The sequence below is a fragment of the Dendropsophus ebraccatus genome, chromosome 5 (assembly GCF_027789765.1).
Source record: "Dendropsophus ebraccatus isolate aDenEbr1 chromosome 5, aDenEbr1.pat, whole genome shotgun sequence".
Lineage (NCBI taxonomy): Eukaryota > Metazoa > Chordata > Amphibia > Anura > Hylidae > Dendropsophus > Dendropsophus ebraccatus.
The window spans coordinates 161,447,504-161,463,256 of NC_091458.1; the positions used below are offsets into that span (position 1 = coordinate 161,447,504).

The 15,753-nt window shown below is 45.0% G+C and overlaps 1 protein-coding gene across 1 annotated transcript in view; it reads right to left on the reverse strand.

Moving 5' to 3' along the window:
• Positions 1-1,127: 1,127 nt before the first annotated feature.
• MED13 (mediator complex subunit 13) overlaps positions 1,128-15,753 on the reverse strand; it is a 45,302-nt gene continuing 30,676 nt past the window's right edge. Inside the window, exons 16-30 of the mRNA XM_069971786.1 lie at positions 13,551-14,470; positions 10,995-11,162; positions 10,051-10,274; positions 9,242-9,431; positions 7,857-8,280; positions 7,160-7,379; positions 6,616-6,807; positions 6,162-6,385; positions 5,908-6,050; positions 5,603-5,761; positions 5,008-5,184; positions 4,628-4,776; positions 4,168-4,341; positions 3,129-3,229; positions 1,128-1,857 (exon numbers count right to left, since the gene is read on the reverse strand). Of these exons, the coding sequence (XP_069827887.1) occupies positions 1,725-1,857; positions 3,129-3,229; positions 4,168-4,341; positions 4,628-4,776; positions 5,008-5,184; positions 5,603-5,761; positions 5,908-6,050; positions 6,162-6,385; positions 6,616-6,807; positions 7,160-7,379; positions 7,857-8,280; positions 9,242-9,431; positions 10,051-10,274; positions 10,995-11,162; positions 13,551-14,470 (3,598 nt within the window). The 3' untranslated portion in view covers positions 1,128-1,724. The remainder of the gene's footprint in view (positions 1,858-3,128; positions 3,230-4,167; positions 4,342-4,627; positions 4,777-5,007; positions 5,185-5,602; positions 5,762-5,907; positions 6,051-6,161; positions 6,386-6,615; positions 6,808-7,159; positions 7,380-7,856; positions 8,281-9,241; positions 9,432-10,050; positions 10,275-10,994; positions 11,163-13,550; positions 14,471-15,753) is intronic.

The window sequence follows — 15,753 nt, forward strand, 5'->3', positions numbered from 1 at the left end:
CAGCGGTCCCCTCCCTCATCACCACAGGAAGTAAATAACAGCAAGCATATACAAAATGAATAAAAATATGACTGATTTAATTACAGATTGAAAATTTCCAACACATCAGAAAACATCTTTATCCCACAGAAATCTTAAGTAAGAGAAATGCCAACGTATTTCCTGCGGCATTCAAATTACCTTTAGGAAACAAAACAAAAAATAAAAATATAGAGATTTCTGAAGTAAAATACTTTTTGATTGCACGGTTTTTGAAAGAATGTCTGAAAGCTTTTGTCACCAAGTGTTAAACAAAATTCATCTCTTCTTAAATATTTATTTATATATATATATTTTTTATATATATATATCTATGTATATATATACACACACATACGCAAAATGCAGACTGGATTCCTCCATATAACTATATGAGCGGTAAAGGTAAATACTCTGTATTTACAAACTTAAAAAGAAGAAGAAGAAGAAGTAGTGAGGTTTCTCTGAATACAATTCAATTATTTCCAAGTACTTGTGTGAATAGAGGAAACTCTTCAAGATAATACAGATTGCAAATGATAAAGTTCTGAGAAAACATTAGGATCCTATCACCCAACCAATGTGAGAATCTATATACACTGCACCATAACACCACATGGAGAGCCCCCCCGATGACTGCGTCCATCACCACGCGGCATATGCCAAGCTAGGTCTAAGATTCAATGAGACAGTCATCAGTTTTCCCCATTTGCATCCAATGTTACCCAGCCATCACAAATGGGGAAAAGGGGAGGGGGGAAAAAACAAAACTACAATTGGGGGGAAGGGTGTATAGAAGCTCTCATAAATATAAAATAATGCTGTTTGTTGCAACAAATTTAACCCCGAACCGAATGACAGAACCCGGAGCACTTCTTGTCACTGCAGGTTAATCCACCTACCGGAGTCCATGATATATTGCCATTAGGTTTGCTGAGGTGCGATTATTAAAAAGAAGAAAAAAAAAATCTCTTTAAGACCCGGTACCTTTCTCAAATGTATAAACACAGTGTAGATTGTTCCTGTACATGTACTCTGCTGCTACAGCTTAGCTGTAAATCCCCCACACACAATGGCATGGACCCCGACCACCCACCCACCCGCCCGCCCAGTTATCTGTACAGCCAACAATACAAAGGGTTTAATGTCTCCCCACCCAGTTACAAAAAATAATACTCTAAAAGCAACCTACTGCAACTTTTAATTAAGACGAGTACATAGATTTTTAAACCAATTGCTTTAAAGCAAGAAGGCGGTATAAACCTTCTAGGAAAATGTCTGTTTATAAAAGAGGTTAAGAAATATAAGACAATTTACACATTTAAAAACTTACAATAAATAAGAGATGCAGGCATTTTCTGTATATTAGGTTTAGAATCCACACAACACCTTTGTGAAGCTGAAGCGCCTCATTATTAGTACAGGGCCCCCCCAGCTCTCGCACCGCTCGGTGCCGGCAGGTAGATACCATCCTGGGGCAAATACTGGAGACGAGAAGCCGGGCGCAACCAGACTATAAAAACAACTGGCTCCAAAGCAAAAACCCAAAATTGTCCATTCTATTAAAACCTAGCGAGGATGGAACCGCAGATTGCTGGAGCGGCTGCCCGAGGAGTACCGAGTGGCTTCAGGTAAAAACTAGAAGGATTTTCAGGGTCCTGCAACGCATACAAAATGGTTTCTTGTTCCTTACAGCTTTCCTGATATCACAGCAAATTCATGATAAAGTTATATAACTGGTTCAGCACCACAAAATGAACCGGCAGACACGAACGCCTGTCTTGAGTTGCAGGATCACAGGTTAGCCAGGAGAGGGCGTTGTACTGTTCCAAAACAAACCTGGTGGTACAGAAGAGAGAGCACAGTCACCATACCGTCTGCCATTAATATATAAAGGAATTACACTTATTAAAAGGAAGCGGCCAGCTCTACGGCTCAGGCTACACGGCTATTGCGGCTGCCAGTGCTGGGACCCACAAATGTTATAATCTGATGGTCTAAAAAAAATCCAAACCCCATTTGCTTTTTACAATGCGGCACAATCCATGGATCTTTGTTGGTGTGACCCATCGCAGCCACAAATCCCTCTGATGACCTAATCGGTGTAAGAGCTGTCGCCAGGGTTAGAGAGCAATTAACTGGATCCTACCTACTTAGAAAATCACTGGCTTTAATCCAGCTTAAGTGTCAATGAGTTGGTGCCAAGCTGCTCAAGTGTCCTAACTAGAGAATCCGCCTCTCTGCCCCTCGCTGGACTGGTCACCCGGTACTGTATCCAGCACCAACACCGTTCATACTAATAGTAGCACAGCCAGCCAGATGCTGTTCTTGGACTAAAGCAGAAGATGATGTAGGACGTAACTAAAGGGAATGTTCTTTAGGTGAAATACAACTATGAATGATCTTTTTAGCCAATGACACAGAATAATCTGCCGCACAACAGCTGAAGGGAAAACCTCATCTTTGCTTGAAGAACATTCCCAGTAAGACAGCTTATCCTTGTCCCATGGTGTCACTGACCGTAAGTGACCAGTGTGAATGTCTCCAGCATCGACTAACATGTGACTGAACTAGCGGAACAATCATTAAAGAGAACCTCTCACCTATCTACGGTCCCTAATGTGTCTCTAGCTCTAGTACTTTAGCTGGTCCTCTGTTCCCTGGCTGTATCGGCGGGCGCCGCCATCTTGAGGACATCACTGCATTCCTGAGCTGGAACACACCGCGGGAACGCAGTAAAGTCACCAAGATGGCGGCACCAACCGGAACAGCCAGGGAACCGAGGATCAGGTAAAGTATTATAGACTGCAAAGGCAATCTGTATTTTTATAGTTAGATTTAGGGACACTTCTAGAGACACATTAGGGACACAGTAATGCACTAGACAGCACGAGATCACAGTGTATTGAAGGAGCGGCGGGCAAAGCATCATGGGATCCGATCCCACCCCTCAGCATGCTGGGATTTAACGAAAGAATGAAATTTTTTTTTTTAAATCACATTAATTGATTCTCTTTAAGCAGATGAACATTCGTTCAATGATTGAATACACATGAGCCTACTTCGATCTTCAGTGTACGACGCCCCAACACCCAGAACCCGCTCCTTACCTGAGGACATCTGAGGTCTGGTTGGAATCCAGGGGGTGCGAGTGTTTGCTGTGCAGCAACTCATCGGATTGCACTGAAGGCACATGAAGGTGCAGAGAGGCCTGAAACACAGAAGGGTCACAATGTAGCAGGACAAGACACCGGGATCGGCCATGCTGGACTGGGTTTCTTTGTTGATACAAACTTGATTAAAGAAACATTTCCCTCCACACACAGAACTATTATTGTGGATGAGGGAGCTCTGACAGGCCGCAGGCCCATTTACATTTGTACCCAAAGCCAAGAGGCCTTTCAGACTAAGATAAATCTTTCTGTGTAAAGACACCCTAACAGATTTTTGAAGCCAAAGCCAGGGATGGCTTTGGAAAGAGAAGAAATCTCAGTCTTTCCTTTAAGATCTGTTCTGTTTAGTCTCTGGCTTTGGCTTCAAAAATCTGTCAGATAAGTGTGTGTAAACGCAGCCTAAAGCAGAGGTAAGACTACTACATTGCCGCACGTTTGCCGCTACTCCTGGTGTTCGTGTAATAACCAGAAGGACTGAAAAGCAGAATGTGTGAATCCAGCATTACGAGGCAGGAACAGGATACGCACGTCTTAGTCTTGCTCCCAAAATCCTCATCATTTGGGGATGTAAGAGATACAACCAGACTTTCTGCAAAAAACGTGACCAGTTTCTCAGAGATGCATAAAGGCCGGCGGTGGCGATGTAACAATCCTTGGATTTCTCTCAGGAAACAAATGGCTTTTTGAGGGGTTAGCCACTGTTGGGGGGGCTTATATCTGATTAGAACAATCTGAGCTCGTGTAAATTAGACAATTCTGTAGTCACATGGTCAGGTAGGGTGTACTCTAAAGTGTTCATTTATGTTCACCTCCTTAGCTCCTAAGGTTGACTCAAGGGGTGCCTTACAGGGGAACTCTCAGCAGGTTACACAAATCTAACTTCCTCAGCGGGACGACTTCACAACGTTAGGTGTAAAGATCTTATTTTCGAAAGAAAGCCGCTTTCTATGTAAAACGTTACTAACTAGACATTTACCTTAAGAAACAGCGGGCACTGATTTTGTGCTTGAGGGCATGCTGACCAAAACCAGTCAGGCAACGGACCGGCTTTGGCAGTGGAAACAAAGTACCCTAGTGCCAATGGTTGTTGTAAGATGTTGGGAACTTCATCATGAGACTCTGTCGATAGAAGTCGATCAGTTCCTTGACCCTGAAAAAAAAAATGGGGAAATAAGTAATAGATTTACGGAGGGCGAAAGAAACTTCCCATAAAACAGATGACTATAGAATTAGGTAACAGTATAATAATACCATAAGGTAGGTCGCAGTATTCAGAGACTGCTTAATGGGAGACTCTGACTTTATGGAAATGCTATAAGGTGTTGAGATTATAGTAATAAGATGGAAGTTCCTTTCATACTTAAACCGGAGATCTGGCGGCTTTTTGTGCTTCCTTTAGTGACAGGTTAATACACTTTATACCTAAATTAATTTACCTTGCCAACATCACCTCCATGGGGGTAATGAGATCCTGGAGAATGGCCGGGGGATCCACTTGGCGATGCAGGAAAGATGTTTATAAGATCTGGATCCAAATCTTCTGGTGTATCAAGCACATCGAAAATCCCCATCCCGTCTGACCCATCTACCATAGAGGAAGAGAACACAAGTAAGCAGAACATCCCTGGTCACATGACGTCACAGTCCAACTAATGTTCTGCAGCGGGGCTAATGTTTATGCCAATGTAGGTTGTCTCTTTCCACTGTTTGTGTAACTATATTACTATGTGACTAAATGAGTCGGTCACAGACTCACCGGCGTCTACATAAGGGCAGCTGTCCTCTGACTATGCTTGTACCAAAGCTAAATACTTACCGTTATTTGTACTGAAGATATTCTCATTGGTGTTATTTACAGACGCCACTTGCACAAATGCTGATGTAGGGAACACTAGAATATGGGTGCAGGAGGTGTCCTGCGGTGTATTAAGCTGTGAAGTCTGCATGGTTAACGTAGTGCTGCGGCCAAACACTGAGCCAGTCGACACAGAATCTGCACATAAAGAAATAAAAGTTACATATTAGGTGACAATGGATCAGAGACAAAGGCTGTTTGCATTAGATTTACTTTTTTCCCCATCGTGTGAATGGGCCCTCGGCCAGTTTCATAAGCAGGTTACATTTCTGCATCTGTATTATGGATGAAAATATTACGGACAAGTCTGGACCTGACTGATATTTTGATGACCCGACTACACGCCCGCAATACACGATCTGCACATGGACTGTATATACTGCGGACCAGAAACTCCCGACATAAATGATTCATTATGATACCAGGAGATCTGAGACTGTTTAAATATTCGTGCTCCTGACGCTGAACAGCAAATATTTACTGAATGAAGGGGGGGGATGGGGATCTTAGTTGGATAAAATGAGCCCATTGTTATAGCCCCGTGTAGTTTTCTTACCTGGCATGATAACAAATGAACCCTGTGGCTCCATAGCTACCAAACAAGCACTAAGAATGCTGGGAGAATCCGCCGCCGATATGCCGCACATTCGACATGTATCCTTCAATCTTTTGCTCAGTGATTGCAAATTGCGACGACTCAACAAACTGCTCCAATCTAGATAGAATAATCCAAGAGCAATAAAGATTAAACCAATTATCTGTGAATGTACAGAACCAAGTACATAAAGACATTTAGTCAGTGACAGTAACCACGCTGGGTGACGGTGCGGCAGGATGTTAGTAAACCTCGCTGAAGCTTACCTTTCAGCTCCCCGTGCCCTATCCTTCCCAGTCGGCCAATTACAACTCTCCATGGTAAAGAGCTCATCTGTACGAGTCCTTGGCACCACTCCCAAAGCTTCTGGAGACCACTGCGGCGAGCAGAACCTTTTTTCCGCCGAGCTCTGTAATTAAAAGCCAAAACCCATTGACATTCTCGCCCGGACGAGCGTGCGGAACACTAAGCACCACGAGAAAGCAAAAACATTGGCAGCTCGGTAGAAGATTCCCCTTACCGATTTGGCACATCAATATTGATGATACAGGTTTCTAATAATTCGCCATAGAGATCTGTGCAAGACGCCAGGAGCCACTTCTGATCATGAGATAAACAGTAACCAAGGAAGAGAACGTTGTATTTTTGGCCAGCTTCTCCAAACGTCTCGCCAAGTTCGGTCTGCTTATCTTTGACGGGGGCCAGAATAAATGGTGGCGTGTACAGTTTAATGCATTCCGGCCTCTATAAAAACAAGTACAAATAAGCAAAGAAATAAAAGTATAAGTTTAAGCAATTATATTGAGTTATATTGAGTTATATTCTCAGAGATTGAAAACGCTCTCAAATAAAGTCATTTTAAACGACAGGAAGAACGGCGATTCAGCAGTAACTATATACGATGGAGGTCTGCAGCTCTCACACTCTTAGCTATAGTCAGAGGGTCTCTGAGAAATAAGCGGAGTTACACTTGCCTCTGGACTTTTCAAAGCATTTTCCACAGCCAAACCAGGCCCGAATCCAGTTAAGGTTTTCACATTTGTGGAGCCTGGAAGCGGCCTCCGACACTGCGTGAACACAGAGAACGCTAAGGATTTCAAATGCTGAGTATAAATCTGCCGATCCTCGTGTCTCACCGGCTGGAGAAGATATTGGCATGGAACAATCTAAAGACGACAAAAAAAAATAAAATGGCAATTTTAATACTTTAGTTTAGAATAATCACTCGGGCCGATTTGTAGACAGATTATGTGTATAGAGATTTTTGTTCTTCGAGATGAAAGAAAATATCAGTGCGGCTTCCCTGGTCACTGCGGTCAGCGGCATCTACAGATGTGAATAAGAGTTCTTGCTGAGTGCGAGTAATATAACGTGTATCACCAGTGACGGAATACAACAGCCATTATGTGCATATAGTAACACTGTGACCACGGACAGGACTGACGCACAGGATTATAATAAATATTTGTGTAGAAAAAATTATCCAAAAGAAGGGGGAAAAAAAAAAAAAAAAGATACCTGAACAGAAACGGTGTTCCTGATGTGCGGTGGAAGAATGTGCAACATTTCCAGGAAACAGCGGAGAAGCCCCAGGGACCAAACACTTGAGGAATTTGAACCTTCGTCTTTATTTTCATAAGTAAAAGGGTCAATAATGTAAACCACAATGGCTGGTGGGTAGGTGATGGCATGAGACTCTCCGTCAGTCGGGACTCCGACCTTATCCCGATCCATGGTGCTAAATAACAGATGGAACAAAAGGCTCATTGAGTTATATACAATATACAGAATAGTTTTTTAGGCCTTAAAGCAAATCTATAAAATTACATTTTTAGCTCTACCTTATTGGTGCTGCTGCACCCCCCTGACGCTAGCACCAGTATACCTGACTGATGCAGACTATACTACAGTACCGTGAATGTGGTGATGCTAGGGACGCCAGGCCCTGCCTGCTTGACACTATTCAGGAGATTTTTATGAAGATGAAAACACAGACAGGCAACCAAGTCCTGAATGCTTAAACTGACATATATTTGGCTGTGCCAGCAGAGAGTCAGGAGGGAACAGATTTGCTTTCAAAATTTCAGACCCACTTTCTAAACATGCTGCAGGACTTTCCACAGCAGAAAATCTCCATGAAATGGTGAGAGGGGTTTGCTGTGGATTTTCTGCTGTGTCCTGCAAGATGTGGAAATAAACCCCGTGCAGCCCTCACCTCTCCGTAACCTCCGATGCGGCCACCGCTGCCGCCTGCTCACTTGACATTGCAGTCGCCGGCTGTAGGTTCTGCTGCTGCTGTCCCATCTGACTGTTGGGGACAGAACTCACTTGTGTTGGGACAGCGTTAGTGGAGTTGGTTATGCTCCCATAGGGAGGAAAGTTTGTGGTTTTGCTTCCCTGTAAGGCGTTCGTCCCATTTGCAGGAGCAGGAAGGCCTGGTGCGGTTGTAGTGGGCAGAGAACTGCTTGGAGTAGTGGATGGGTTCGCTGGTGGAGCGGAGGGTATGGATGACGGGGTACTGGGGTTGCCAGCATTGCCTGCAGGAGGAGGCTGAGCAGAAACGACCGGAACCACAGGAGCGGCAAGGTTTGGTTGGCAGAGCAAAGAATTATCCAGTGGTTGAGAAGCAAGATACGGCCCTGTAAGACAGAATGTGGGCAAAAAAAGAGAAAAGCCAAGAAATAAGGATTAGAGGGTTAATGGTGCCTTATGATGAAAGGATTTAGAAACATATAGAACATATTCTTAAAAAAACGGCATATTTAGAAAACAACTTCTATCATAGCTATTACGTGGTTATTGGCAATTGCATCTATGTTGTCCAAATAATTCCGTCTGCTGAGATGCCAACGGTGTTCGTACCAAGAAAACTTCTCACATCTTGCTTCTATTTTACTGTATATACCAGAAAACCCTAAATGTACATGCTAGACAAGGCCCACAGAGGCCCAGGATAATACAACACGCTGGTCTATTCCTCAGGAGGTTTGGTTATGTCATAGAATACATATGACCGATACCGTAACAGCCAATGGGTGGCAGAAGCCATTACTGGTATCTGTTAGTGGCTTTCTTAAAGGAATCTGTCGGGAAGCTCCAGTAACATCACTGTCTATATATGATAAGTTACTGGAGCGTTCACAGTCTATCTCCTACAATCTAGGTGCAGTCGCTGTAATAGAGAGTCCCACCGATCAGACTGTCATAGTGATGCTCCCTGGGAAGCAGCTGTATCAAGGCATCTCAGTTATGGGAATTAAAGATGGAGGCTCTTGCATTGGCTGTGCCTGCTCCCCTGGCTTCCACAGTCTGTATGTGTCCTCAGCACCATCTAAGTGGCTGATCAGGTCAACAGGAGCAGCAAACCGGAATGGTGCTGAGGGCGGCCACAATGCACACCACTGGATGTCTACCCTGCGTCATACGTAGCAGAAGAGGTGAGCAGCTCCACAGACGCTACCACCACCACTGCGGATGCTGCTACAGTACATTCTGCATTGTTATGCACATGGCAGGCAATTACGTATATGTAACATCCATATTAACACGATGCCCCAATAGTTCCATGTAAAATCCGTCACATCTGCAGAGAGAACTTACCTAATTCATATTTGCACACTTGCGCATATAATCGCAATTTGGAAAAGGTCTCATTGCTGCTGCTCGCTGCCTGAGAAAACCAATCCGCAACAGACTTATCAGAAACCTTTTTGGATGCAGAGGAGCCAACTCGCATGATGCCGTCTGTCAGCTGTTTGGAAATCGCTCGATGCTGGCCAAGTCTGCAAGACTGAAACACAAGATGCAGAATGAAGAAATACATGAAGAACAAACCCGAATCTATACAATTATACAGAAATAAGAGGTTTTAGGGTACAGGCACACATACCACGCATTAAAAGGGCCACCAAGCGCCTCCCCACAGCGCAAAGCTGAAACGCAGCGCACACTTGGGGGGGGGGGGGGGGATCAGGCCGGCAGCGCACACCTGGGGGGGGGGGGGAATCAGGCCGGCAGCGCAAGCATCCACACACAGTTTGTTCATTCACCTGCCAGTTTTTAGGCTTCAAACAGTGTGTGTGTGTGTGTGTGTGTGTGTGTCTCTCTCAGAATCTGGCCATATTAGAGGAGGCAAGGCTTCAATACAGGCATACTCATATGGCTTTCCGGATAAATGTCCCCCTGTATGTATAAATGTCACGTTTGTGGAATTACGTGCCACATGTGAATACAGCCTAATGATGCTCATAGATGAGAAATAAGAGGCTGATTTTGTGTGTTTACACGTTACTTTCTAACCAGCGGCAAATGATTCCAGATGTTCTGTTCTATGGAAAACTCTGCACCCCTTAGGGAAGACATTGAGCCTTCATGTACAAAGGGTTTGATAAATGTAATGATTCTCTTACCTCATACATCGCAGTCAGATCCCGAAAGAAACTCTTCGCTCCATTTAGAAGAGCCTCATTTTCTGGGCACACCACCACGTATGCGATGTCTCTCTGGGAGCCGTACGGTTCCAGCATCAGCCTTTCCCAGTACGGCAGAGCAAAGGGAGACAGCACCAAAAAGTCATAATCGTATCCAACCAGAAAGGTGGGGATGGGCAGCGGTTCTGGAGATTCATCTGTTCCTAAAGACACAAAAAAATTCTGTCAACAACTACAAGGAGCAGAGTAAGGGCCACACGATACTGAGGGGGAAGTGAGCACCCACCTGTCAGGTCAGTGCTCACTTCCCCCTTGTTCCCCGCTTGCTGCCTGTGCTATTATACGGGGAGCGGCAGCCTGGGCGATCCTTAGATCTGCAGTCACCGCTCCTATTACAAGGCATCGTCAGGAAAGTCCACGATCAGTCGACATCTTGCATATTGGCTGATCGTTGTCGTCTAACATGTCCTATTACTAAAGATGAGCGAACCGGGTTCGGGTTCAAGTCATTCCGAACCCGAACGTTCGGCATGTGATTAGCTGGGGCTGCTGAACTTGGATAAAGCTCTAAGGTTGTCTGGAAAACATGGATACAGCCAATGACTATATCCATGATTTCCACATAGTCTTAGGGCTTTATCCAAGTTCAGCAGCCGCCGCTAATCACATGCTGAAAGTTCGGGATCGGATCGACTCCAGCTGCTCCAGGTTCACTCATCTCTACCTATTACACTAATTGATTATCGCACAAGTAAGGCTGATAATCATGTCCCAGGGCCTTAAGCAGCAATCTCACACACCATGACTAGTAGCCGACCTGCAAGAAACCTCCATCCATCTAATCCATATTACCACAATCTATCTGCTCTAGCGCCCACATTCTAGCACCATGCTTGTATACTACAGGTCATACATCTACTTACCATACGAGCCACGGCCAGCCATTTTGTGAAACTGCTGCCAGGTTAAGGGACCCTGCACGCCCCACGACCGAACAGTTCGCTTCTTTTGAACAGCATCTTGCAGAACAGGTTGCAGAGAGAGAAGCATCCGCAGGATGTCCTGGGAACATTGCTTACTGGAATCCACCGCTGGAAAAGAAACCAAAGATATTGTCAATGAACACCAGCACCGCACCTACGCCTGGGCCTTATAGTGCCACATAACGGAAAGACTAAAGAGCCGGGGCTGGTCTGTAGATCACCGGGGGGTATGAAGGTTAGACACCCCGCAACCTCTTACTTGTCCTCTATCCTGTGGCTAGGGGACAAGTTATAACTGGAAAACCCCTTTAAAAAAGGACCCTGGAAATTATTACCGGTTGCATTTTTTATTTTCTGTTTAACACTTTTGCAGTCCCGCTATTTATTCCGTCTGGTGTGGACGGGGCTGGCGGCAAGTGCCTCATAAATGCCTTATAGGCTACAGTCAGACCTTCCAGAAAATACACTGTTCAACCCTTACTGTGGATACACAATTTTGGACAAATTTAGGGCCCATTGAATCCTATTGGGCGACGCGGCGAGTACGGACACATTTCTGCGGATCGTGGACTAATGGTCATTCACACGTCTGCACCGGACATCTCAGCTCCCAGGATTATAACTATGATGTCAGGAGCTCGCACAAGTGTCGTGTACTGAAAGTCGGGAAACTAGCGCAAACTTTTAGGCAGTTTTGAAGCTCCCGACATAACGAATGATGATGCTGGGAGCTCCGAGGTCCGGTGCACAGAAAACCATGCGTGCTGGATGTGTGAATGGCCGATAAAAATTGTGGACATAATATACGGATAATCCTGGATAATTCAGGAATGTGTGAATGTAGCCTAAAACTATTGTAGACAGTCTGGTTATATATTGTAGGCAAACACTCTGTCCCCATACAGTATAGGCAGAGAGCTGTCAATCAATGGCTGGTCGGCGACTATATATCACACATCACTGAGCAGACTATTGTGCTTTGCTCTGGATGACGTCACAGATTTCAGGAAATAAGGTGCAAGAAGTTAGAACCAATGTCTGTGTCACTAGGCTATATGCAAAAACATCACGGTAACCACGAGTGGATGGACACAGGTTATTCTATGGTTTTCAGCCAATATATACAGGATAGCCCATCAGTCACTGACCGGCGGGGGTCAGCTGCTTAGTGGCAGCCAGCAGCAGGGACCTGTAATTGCATCTCAGCTGCTGGTTATGACCGCTGCAATTACACAATAACATGGCCGCCACCGCCCTGGTGGTGGAGATTGTCTCATAGCACCAAGATGACAGGGCGCCGTTCCCTTGTCAGTACAGCCTCCTGCGGCTGCCCGCCGGGGTGACCAATTCATCCTGCCTGCAGCAAAGGTAACAGAACGCAGGGTGCTGCATTGTCTTCTCTAGGAGGACTACAAAAGTGTAGACAAAAAAATTGGCTTAAAATATTAATATATCCCATAAAAGCTTAAAATCACTGTCAGTTTTGACAGCTGCATTTATATACAGTATTTTCCAGCATATAAAATGACTTTTTAATCCCCAAAAATCTTCTCAGCAGTCGGGGGTTGTCTAATACGCCGGGTATGGTCACCGCATAAGGTGGTGGAGCTCAAAAATGTCCACATGCCCACTGTATGTGGCGACCACTATAAGAAAGAAAAAAAAAAAAAAAAGTTAATTTTATAACTCTGCAAATCCCCATCGGCAAAGACAAAGGCATCAATTGTTTTACCTGCCCATCCACCCGTGTCTGCAGCCAAATATGACCCTGTGTGATAGAACCAGTGGTAAACTGAGGACCGTGTATGGGCTGCCATAGGTAATCCATGTAGCTGGGACCATACAATATGGCTGTAAGCAGTAACATATATGTCTAACAGAACAGCAGAAACTTTTTCATTCAATGGATAAGAACAAAATAAACCACCTTACAAAACAACTTTAAAATTGTGTAGAGCAGTAGGCCGTCATGTTATATGGCAGAAAGGGCAACAAACTACTAACACAGCACCGTCCGCAGCTGGAGAGGAAGGCAGATTCACAAGTGCAGAACACGGGAACTTATACACCTGTATTACAGCCACAAACCCAATCCTGACCACAGGTCAAACCACCCAAACAGCCTCACATCTTTATGCCGCCATTTACCCGGGTCACCAGACCTGTGGATGAGATCATACATTTACATCACCAGACCTGTGGATGAGGTCATACATTTACATCACCAGACCTGTGGATGAGGTCATACATTTACATCACCAGACCTGTGGATGAGGTCATACATTTACATCACCAGACCTGTGGATGAGGTCATACATTTACATCACCAGACCTGTGGATGAGGTCACACATTTACATCACCAGACCTGTGGGCAGGTCAGGGTTAGTAGACATAATCGCAGGATCTTGGGCATTTATTAAGCTCCTGTGAACCATAATAGAATAGTGTAAGAGCTTAAAGGGAAGTCATAGGGCATAAATCCAGAAGGTGCTTACCATTCCTTTTAGACCAGCGATGTAAGCAGGAGCTCCTGACTAGCGCTTCATCCACTTTGCCGCCGGACATGTTATCCATAAACTGTCGTCCGTGCTCCAGCGCCAAGTAACAATCATTACAGCAATCTTGTTCCTCAACGCGAGCTGCATAATTGACAATGCTGGTTTTTGTTGCTGGCTCTTCATCCATAATTCCAAACGGCGAGAATAAGTTAGTGCACTGTTCATGTAAGAGTAGTATTAATTCATCTGGCATCTTCTCTGTATCCTTTATGACCCCAAGATCAGTTCCTGCGGCTCTAAGGGCATCGAAGCGTTTCTCCACCTCCTTAGCACATTCTGTATGTCTGCCAATTATATCCAACTCATCCTCCAGAAAGAGGCCCGAGCTGTTACCGAACCTCCGATTCATCACCGCACTAAAGCCGCATGTACAGCGGTACTGCACTTCCTGGGTGGGATCCGGAATATACACACCCACATCGGCACCTTTAATGTTCATGTTGCAAACACAAATGCAGCAGCTATCAAAATTGCAATCCTTAAAAAGATTCATGACAGATTCTGAGAGGATGAGGTTGACGTAGAGGCTGTGAGCCTCCGGTATGGAGGGAACGGTTGCTGGTTCTACTGAATTTAAGGGTCTGCATGTTGACGGTGTGGAGGCTGGAGAGTATAGATCCGAGTTCTCATATTTGACGGACCCCTGAACACTGGCTGGACCTGCTCTCGGGGTACGAGGTGTTCTTGGCGTTCGTGGAGTGGGTGCGGAAAAGCGTGGTGTGGCAGGAGAAGGAAGGATGCCGGCTCCACCATTGCTTGGGGGGGCACTATTGGACATTCCAAATGGCGTATGGGTTTGTGGTGTGTAGGTCTGAACATATTCTTGATCAATTGCACTGCTGACACTGGAGATATTCCTAAGAACGCAGGAGGAAAAGAAGGTTAGTTCAGACACAAAAATACAATTGTGAGCAGTTAAATTGGTGACTCCTATCTGGGACATTTATGGCAGCGCCACACAAGAAGCCATATAAAAGCATTGGCAGATTTAATCATCTCAGAGGTAAAAATGTGCACACACTATCACTGTCGTATTTTTTTTTTTTTTTTTTTGCAGAAATCAATAGTCCAGGCAATTTTAAGAAACTTTGTAACTGGGTTTATTAGCCAAATCTGCCATTATCTGCATTTAAAAAGCATTTCCCCAGGTCCCCCCCCCCCCCTCTTTTCCATCCACTACAAAAAAAAAAAAATCAGGAAATTGTGACTTGTTGCATCAGACGTCCCCAGTCTGGTCTATAGAGGGGGGAGGGGGGAGGAGCAGAAAGCAGATAACAGAGGATTACAGGCACAGAGCTGAGTGACAGCTGTAATCAGAGCTCAGAGAGGTCAGTGGTGACTGTCAGAGGAGATAAAGGGTGAGGGATTTGTAGATTAACTCTTCGTTGGCCTGTTTTGGTCTTTTATTTAGCTCTCTCCATAGGAGAACAATGAAGACAGGGGGGAGAGCTTCAAACAGCTTTTTCATGATAAAAATGCATTTTTCGGCTAATAAACCCAATTACAAAGTTTCTTAAAATCGCCTGGACTATTGATTTCTGCAAAAAAAAAAATTCACGACAGTGACACTTTAACCTCTTAGGGACATGACGTACCAGTACGTCATATGTCCCTAGGGGGCGTTCATAGCGGGGGCCGCACGACGACCCCGCTCTGAACCGCCACGATTTTGGGTGCCGCGTGTAGCCCAGGACCGCGGCTATTAGCGTGCACTGTCTGATCGCCGTGCCCGCTAATAAGGTAATTTGAGGCAGCTGTCAAAGTTGACAGCTGCCTCCGAATACCGGAGGCAGCTGTTCCCTGGTGTCTAGTGGGGGAGATCGCTCCTCCGGGACGTTGTCCTGGAGGAGCGATCTCAGTGTGTGGTGACGGCCGGGGACCGCTCCAAGATGGCGCCGACCCCGGCTCGGAACTCGTTTGTTTTCGGCTGCAGCATCCGAAAGCAAACGAGTGCCGATCTCATTGATCTTTGCTGTATTACTATACAGCAAAGATCTCAATGAGAGATCAAAGTGTATATACTAGAAGTCCCCCAGGGGGGAATAACCCTAACACCAGGGGGGGCTTCTAGTATATGTGTAAAAAAAATTAAATAAAATAAAAATTTTAGTAAAAAGCCCCCTCCCCTAATAAAAGTTTG